The sequence below is a fragment of the Arvicanthis niloticus genome, chromosome 6 (assembly GCF_011762505.2).
Source record: "Arvicanthis niloticus isolate mArvNil1 chromosome 6, mArvNil1.pat.X, whole genome shotgun sequence".
In the NCBI taxonomy this organism is placed as follows: Eukaryota; Metazoa; Chordata; class Mammalia; order Rodentia; family Muridae; genus Arvicanthis; species Arvicanthis niloticus.
This window is the reverse complement of record NC_047663.1, coordinates 26132060-26140377: the sequence shown is the minus strand read 5'-3', so window position 1 is coordinate 26140377 and position 8318 is coordinate 26132060. Positions and strand designations below refer to the sequence as shown.

Sequence of the window (8318 nt, the reverse complement as noted above, 5' to 3'; positions counted from 1 at the left end):
GAACAGTCTTTACTAAAGATAATTTGGATTCTGTCTCTCTGTCCTGTCCATTTTGCCTAAGAACTGTTATCTATTTTTATTGATCATTTCGAAAAGTTTTTGGGAGACTGGGGAGATAACACCTTCTTAAATTGCTCTTCACCTTAGTTTTCGAGACAGGGTCTCTCACTAAACCTGAAGCTCACTGATTTTGCTAACTGACTGGCCAGAGAGCCGTAGGGACTTGCCTCTCTCTGACCCCTTAGTGCTAGAATTATAGACACAAACTGCCCAAACTTTTTATAGAGATACTAGGGAGTCTGAACTCATGTCCTTAAAGCTTGGGCATTAAGCCATCTCCTCAGCTCCCATGGGGCAATTCTTGTACTCTACCACAATCCTCCAATGAACTAGAGTGACTAAAACAATCTTGGTCAACAACTACAGAAAACTGTGAGTTACTATCAAGGATAAACACACCCCTGCCTTGTAACTCAGCATGCCACTTCTGGTCTCTAAGTGCAGGTATCCATAGAAAAACATAGACAGAGGCTGGAGAAATGGTGCAATGGTTAAGAGCATTGGTTGCTCTTCCAGAGAACCTGGGTTTGATTCTTAGCACCCACAGGGTGGTTCACAACAGTCTATATCTCCAATCTAGGGAATCTAAAGCCCTCTTCTGACCTCCATGGGCATCAGGCATATATACAGTGCACAGACATATGCAAGCAAAATACCCATACATATAAAATAATTTTTTAAAACTAAGACTGCCAGGCAGTGGTGGTACATGCCTTTAATCACAGCACTCAGGAGGCAGAGGCAGGCAGATCTCTGTGAGTTTGAGGCCAGCCTGGTCTACAGAGTGAGTTCCAGGACAGCTAAAGCTACATAGAGAAACTCTGTCTCTCTCTCTCTTTTTTTTTTTTTTTTTTTTTTTTTTTTTGGTTTTTTGAGACAGGGTTTCTCTGTGTAGTCCTGACTGTCATGGAATTCACTCTGTAGACCAGGCTGGCCTCGAACTCAGAAATCCGCCTGCCTGTGCCTCCCAAGTGCTGGGATTAAAGGCGCGCGTCACCACTGCCCTGTGAGAAACTCTGTCTCAAAAACAAAACAAAAACCCAAACACACAAAGACAAGAATATTCAAAGCAGATTTCTCATAACAGTCTAAAACTGAGACTAGCCCAAAAGTTCATCAAGACCTGATGGGTAAAATCATTGTGATACAGTCTTACAACAGAATACAACATAGCAGTAAAATAAGCTTATTACTGTAGCCTACAGCCATGTGGATAAGCTCCACCCCCATGCTACAGCCATGTGGGTAAGCTCCACCCCCATATTGAGCAGATGAAGTCAACATAAAAGAATACAAACTCATGACTTCATTTCTGTGAAGTCCAAGGACAGACAGCACTAATCTAAGATGACAGAAGACAGGATGACCTTTACTTGAAGGGTAGGTATTGAATGAGTGGTTGCTGACTGGAAGGAACCATAGGTGTACCATCTGTTAGGTTGTAGGCATTTGGATCTGGGTCACCGTTGCATTAACATGCACCGTGTCCTTTAATGTGTGTGAACTATATAGCAATACAAAGTATTGAAAAGAAAAGGTAAAAGCAGGCAGGTTCACAGAAGCAAAATTTTACCTTGTCCTTTTTGTTTTGTTTTGTTTTGTTTTGTTTAAATCAAATCAAGCAAGGGCCACACGCATGCTACGCAAGTGCCCTATAACTTAAACTACATCCCACCCCAGCCCCATTTTGCCATAAATTGCCACTTTGATGTGCCATTCCTTCAGCAATTTAAGATGACCATAAATGCAAGGGCTGGAGACATGGGTCTGTGATTAAGAGTACTGTCTGTTTTTCCAGAGGGCCCAGGTTTAATTCCCAGCACCTATATGGTGGTTCATGGCTGTCTGTAACTCTAGTTATAGGGGACCTGACACCCTTACACAGACTGTGCACATAACCAATGCACATAAACATAAAAATAAATAAATTGTTATAGAAAAAGATGGCCATTGGCTGGAGAGATGGCTCAGTGGTTAAGGGCACTGACTGCTCTTCCAGAGGTCCTGAGTTCAATTCCCAGCAATACATGGGGCTCACATCCATCTGCAATGGGGTCTGATGCCCTCTTCTAGTGTGTCTGAAGAAAGCAATGGTGAATACATAAAATAAATAAATAAAATTTTAAAAGATGGCTATAAATGCAAAACACACTACTCAATTTGTTTCCATTTTATAGATGCAGAAACTGAGACCCAAAGAGAAAAGAGCAAATGATGGTGGTTCATAATTGTAATCCTCATAAGTCAGGGGACTGAGGAAGAATTGCCTTGAGTTCACAGTGAATGTGGGTTACATAGTTAATTTCAGGTCAGGGCAACCTGGGCTGCAGTGTGAGACTCCCATGTAAAGAGGTAGGGATGGGGGAGAAAGGTGTGGAACCAGACCTGGAGCACAGAGGGAAGCCATACCCTTACTGGCCTTCTAGACAAAGGCTGGCAGGAAGAGGCTGAACTGAGTCTTAGAATCCCATGCTGGCTGAGGCTGGAAGTCTGAGACTGTGGAAGATCTGATGTCATTCTCAGCTACACAGAGTTTCAGTTCAGCCTAGGCTACTTGAGGGAGGAGGAAGAGGAGGAGGAGGAGGAGGAGGAGGAGGAGGAGGAGGAGGAGGAGGAGGAGGAGGAAGAGAAGGAGGAAGAGAAGGAAGGAAGGAAGGAAGGAAGGAAGGAAGGAAGGAAGAAAGAAAGAAAGAAAGAAAGAAAGGAAGGAAGGAAGGAAGGAAAGAATGGAGGAGCCGGGACGGTGGTGGCACACGCCTTTAATCCCAGCACTTGGGAGGCAGAGGAAGGCGGATTTCTGAGTTCGAGGCCAGCCTGGTCTACAGAGTGAGTTCCAGGATAGCCAGGACTACACAGAGAAACCCTGTCTCGAAAAAGCAAAAAACAAACAAGAAAGAAAGAAAGAAAGAAAGAAAGAAAGAAAGAAAGAAAGAAGAGGAAAGAATGGAGGAAAGGAAGAAAAAAACTGTGAAATCAGGAGAGGTGGGTGGCTTCTTGTAACCCTGGTTGCTGGGAGTTGGGAGGCTGAAACTCAGGTCAAATATACATTACTTGAGCCAACGTTTGGGCTTCAAAGAGAAAAATTTTAAAGGTACAGAATTCTAGGGTTAAAATTCAAAGAAGTCTTCGGAGCTTGTCTGGAATGTGAAAATACCAGTCTCTTTTTGTGACCTTGGTCAAGGTCGCTTCCTCTGGATCCACTTGTGCTGTTTATTCAATAGGGAGGAAAAAACTGACTTAGAACCCTGGAAGAAAGTAATTTTAGTAAGTAAGCAGGTGGCCCAGGCAACCTCCAGCCTGGTGCTGCTGTGTCTGCGTGGAGCTCTGGAAGTTGAGCTGGTTGGAGGTGGGCTGCAACAGGCCGGAGGGGGAGGGGTGGAGGAGGGCTCTAGTCTCCGAGTCTGTCCTAAAGGCGAATTGGTCGCCTCCCGCCCAAGGTCTGCAAGCTTTCTTCCGTTCTTGGGCTCTTTGGGCCTCGCCCCTCCCTCTCACATTCCCAACTCCCAAGGACAACTTGTCGCTGGCTTCAGACGCCCGCCCTGCCGGAGGCTCCCTTCTGTCCCGGACTCTGCAGTTTCCTTTTGTCTATTTGGCTATTTTTGTACTTGACAATTTCTTCGGGAACTAACTTGAATCTACTTCTCTCTTATTTGTTATGCGCTCTCTCTCTCTCTCTCTCTCTCTCTCTCTCTCTCTCAGACACACACACACACACACACACACACACACACACACACACACTCTCTCTTCTTCCTCCTAGCCATCTCTGAGTCTTCCAGCTGGCTCTATCCTGTCCTTGGCACCTCCAGATCCTACAGATCCGACGGTGCCCGAGGTGTTGTAGGCTGGTAAGACTGCTCAGAGGGAAGGAGGCCCCGGGATGATCCACGCGGCCGTGCCCCGCACCCACCGGCGGCGCCACGGAGACGCAGGATGCTCCAGATCCTCCAAGTGCCGTCGGCGCCACCACACCAGACACGCGTAGTTCACGAAACCTCAAAGGGTGGAGGCGGTGGCCCGGGGCCGACTCTCCGGTGGCCCGCAATTTGGTCCCAAGACACTTCAGGATCCCGCAACCTATGGAGAGGCTCGGAGGACGGCCTGGTTCCAAGAGGTAGGTGATATGGTCCCCGCCCTTGAGCTCATCCTGGGTAGGACTGCGACGAGGAGGACCAAGAGTGGAGAGGCCCTCTGCGGCCTTGCGACCTGGTGGCATGAGCTTCGATCACCGACTAAGGGTGGCGAGCAAGAGCGGCATTGCCGCCAGCTTAACCTTGAGCTCCAGACCGACCTAGGTTTCTGGTTGAGAATTCAAGGACGCGCCGAACCGCCTGATCCTCCCGCCCCCTAATCTCTTTGGCTCAACTATCACTCCAACGCGGGTGTGTGGGCCCAGGGTCTCCTCCCCTTGTCCCACCGCATCTCCATCTACTCCAGTTCTTGCTCACGAGCCGCGACTCCAGTAAGACCTAAAGCGACAGAACTGATCTGCCCTAAACGGCTTTCCTGGTGGGAATTACTTAGAAAAGACAAATGGCCATTCCATTCCCGACAAAAATGAAGCACTCTGTCTGAAATCGTATAGGTCCAGAGAGGGAGCCCCGAGGTGCAGAACCAACGTGCGTGCTGCTCTCTGCTCTGTAGCTGCAACACCCCGCCCCGTTCCCCCATGAATAGAGAAAAAATGGAGGAAGAATGCCGTATTCTTCTTTCATGTCTTTGAGGGACTGTGAAAAAATAAATCTAGGTCCCTTACCCTCCAAATTGCGGGTTTTGATAAGACTCGGGGTTGCTTCTTGCCATGGAGAGCACGCATCCGACTGAGAGATCTAGGCGCCGCCATCTTACTCGAAACTCACATCCACAGAAACGCTGCTGCGTGTGCGTGCGGGTTTTTGTAAAAGGGCCTGTCGTTTACCAGAGTATGCACAAGGCCAGGAGGTGTGTTGGTGTGGGTGGATTGAAATCTATAGGTGTGGTTTGTGGAGTCAATACCAAAATCATCCGAGGTTTGAAAAGGCAGGTAGAGAGTAAGTGTAGAGAGGCCACACACCCATGGGTATTGTGGAGTCTCTGAGGAGTCATTGAACATGAAGGCAAGGCGTTAGGAATTCCGTAAGACAACAAACTGCCTATTCAAACTATCAGTGAGTAAATGTGAGGATTTGCCCAAACATACCGCAGAGATAAAGGCACAGGCTCCCAATTACGTCTGTGCTAAGTAACAAAAGTAGCGTTGTTCGCCTGTGTACCTACCTTCCTTCTCCCCACATAAGACAGTCTGCAGTGTGGTTCACATACGTAGCATGCTGCCCGGGTCTGGGGCTTTCCAGAAAAAAATAGAATTGAAGAGACTCATTCTCGAGGGTGTGTGTGGGGGGGGCAAGTTCCTGTCTCTGGTTGCACTTAGCTTACTCTTTTGAGGAAAGAGAGACTGGGGCTTTTCCTGAGAGAATATTCTTTATTTTCTTGGGATCGTGGAACTTCTCTTCTTGCACTTGGTTACAAGTCCAGAAAGGCAGCCAGCAGAGATCAAACGAAGCCTCCTTCACTGCCAATCACATTGCTCTTGGCTCCCCACTCTCAGGGGGCTCCCCACTCCAACACACACACACACACACACACACACACACACACACCCCTCACATAAGGGGGTGTGGGCAGGTTGGAATCTAGTATCAGACTTTTCTCCTTGGAGTAAAACATTGAATTTCAGATGTGGTTGAACTGTGGAATTCGGGAGTTTGTTATAATCTATAGTAATCTCCCTCTCTCAAATTGTCTCTTCCCTCCATCTTTCCCTCGCTTCCAGATTTGGTGTGCTTCTCTCCAAATATAGAGAAACTGAAATTTCATGCCCTTTCCTGGTTTGGTGAAAAGGGATAAAGAGGGAAAAGAAGAAAGCCAGGCAGTAGCCAAGGAGAGATACCACAGGCATCCAAGGTCCTGCTTTCCCAGAGTTAGATATTATTTGACTCTGCAATCCTTCTCTCAAGGCCCAGTGGCTCCCTCTTCCCCATGAGGAATAAGGCTCATAACTTTTTGCAGTTTTCAAAAAATGGGAGAAGAAAAAATAGGTATTCAGGTAGCCAGAGGAAGTCTACAGTTTGGCCAAGAGACCCAGCAGACAGAGAAAGGCATCCAGAGGGAGGGCTGGGGGAAGGAGGTTGAGGATTTTTGGAAAGAATCTGGAAATGAGACCAAGGCCTGAGGGGTGGGGGGCATGCCTGCCCTGCTTAGCTGTTTCAGTGGTTCTCAGTCCCCAAACCCATTTTGATCCATAAATCATAAACATTGGAGACTATATATCCACACTTGTAATTTGCTTATGTGCGCAGACACCTCCCCAGAGCAATGAAAAAAAAAAAAAAAAAAAAAAAAAAAAAAGGTCTCTTTGGCCGCCTTTCGATTTTCCACTCACTTTGGCAATGTAGGGAACGAAACAGCAGGGTTTAAACCTCTTGCTTCTCATCCCGTGCCTCAGTTTCTTGCTTCCAACCCAGGCTTTCTCCGAATGACATAAAGCTTTCTTTTTCTCTGTCTTTCTTTCCCTTTCTCCCCACCATGTTGGAGACTTTCTGATTCCTTGAACTTCGGCTTAAGGACACCTCTCCAAATTGCTAAGGGCAGTTTGTGTCTGGAAATGAGGCCACACATGGTTAATGACTGTAGGTCTTCACTACCCCAACTCCCCTTTCGCTGAGATTTCTGTGCTGAACCAGGTCAACCATCACCTTTAAAAAACACCAGTTGGTACTGCCTTTCCTCCTCACTACTGAGTGTAATCAACTGGCAAAAGCACCTGGGGCCAGAAACTTGGGTCTGGAATTCCAATGTCTTCTTTCTCAGGAAGATGTCAAGTGGGGATTGTTAGTCCACTTCCTGTTCTTCCCTTTTCCCTCCCTCCCTCCCTCCTTCTAGCCACAGTTATTGGGAGGAAAGCCTTTTCCTAGCGGGGATAATTAAGCAAAGTGCCCCCACAGCTGGTTACTGGCTTGGAGCCCCGGCTAAGTCTCTCCTGTCCCGTCTCCACCACCCCCCTTCCTGTTTTGAAGCACTTCCGGACACCTGTTGAAGTCTGAGTCTCAGCTAAAGAAGAGAAAGAAGGGGCTTTAGTCTAAAACGCCTAGCTATCAGGTGGTAATGACCACAGAAAAATAGGTCCAAGCTAGTGTGGGCTTCAGAAGGCCGCTAGCTCCTAAAGTCTTCTTGTAAAAAGTCTCTCAAAGGAAAAGTTACACCTTGACTTGTTGCCGGTGTTTGTTGAGGACTGATCAGATTCTCTCGGAAACCCCTTCGTGGAGAGAGAAGTCACTTCACTTTTAAAAGACAACTAAAAGGGAGAGCGAGCTGATTTCTGCCCTTAACTCATCTTTAGTCCGATCCCTCCTTAGCCCAGGGACTCCAGGAGCAACTTTTTCTCTTCTGGGTTTCTTCAGTCTCTTTTATTCTTTGGCTCCTGGTGGGACCAGGTATCTTTGGAGTTAAGTTATTGAAGTGAATAGAAGCCTCTCCCTCGGACTCCTGGCTCCTAGCAAGGGTGCATATTGGATTCACGTGCCCAGTTCAGGCCTGGGGGTGGGTGGAGTGGGCAATGGCACGCACATGGGGCTTGGTATCTTTAGGCAATTTCACGTTAGGTCAAGTTATGGTGCGTGCGATCCATTGGCATCTCCGCAGCTGTGGCGGTGATGGTTGGGGGGAGGCAGGACAGGATGGCCGCTAGACAGAGAGGTGGCCAAGCCAGTGAGTCGCAGAGTCGGGAGAAAGTTTGGGGCACTGGGTTTGTGCTCTGTGCCGGCTACGGCCATAGCAGATGGAATCTGGAAGCCCGAGAAGGACTGGCCCAGAGCCCCAGCAGCTGGGGACTGGGAACTAGCGTTGGCATGGGAAGTCTCACTGAAGGAGTTCGGGGAGGTAGCAATTACATAGATGCTCAAACTGCAATGCCAAGGGCTTGCAGACGACCTCAATCCCCACCCTCGGGGACCAGAGGAGATGCAGGTGTTTGGAGAGGCTCTGTCCAGACCCCACGCAGACTAGAAACTCCGGTTTACTGCCAAGTGGGACCTCACTGCTTATGACCCAACGGTCTTGAGAACCAGCGCTGCCGCCTCGCAGGGCTCCCTTGTTTTTACCTAGTGAGCCTCTGAAGAGTATCTGTATCTCTGAGCTGAGGAATCTGTCTCCACCTTTAGGAACAATTTACTTGTTTCCTCGAAGCCACAAACTCGTGTCCCCTCCCCCCCACCCCCCCC

General features: G+C 48.2%; 1 protein-coding gene across 3 annotated transcripts in view; it reads left to right on the top strand.

Annotated features, from left to right (window-relative positions):
• Positions 1–2750: 2750 nt before the first annotated feature.
• LOC117710560 (uncharacterized) overlaps positions 2751–8318 on the top strand; it is an 18569-nt gene continuing 13001 nt past the window's right edge. For 2 of the 3 annotated variants that reach the window (XM_076935913.1, XM_076935909.1), the window contains exon 1: positions 2757–4174. In XM_076935913.1, coding sequence (XP_076792028.1) covers positions 3994–4174 — 181 coding nt within the window. In that variant the 5' untranslated portion in view covers positions 2757–3993. Of the gene's footprint in view, positions 4175–8318 lie in introns of all 3 variants that reach the window. The other variant, XR_013111075.1, reaches the window with a different exon arrangement.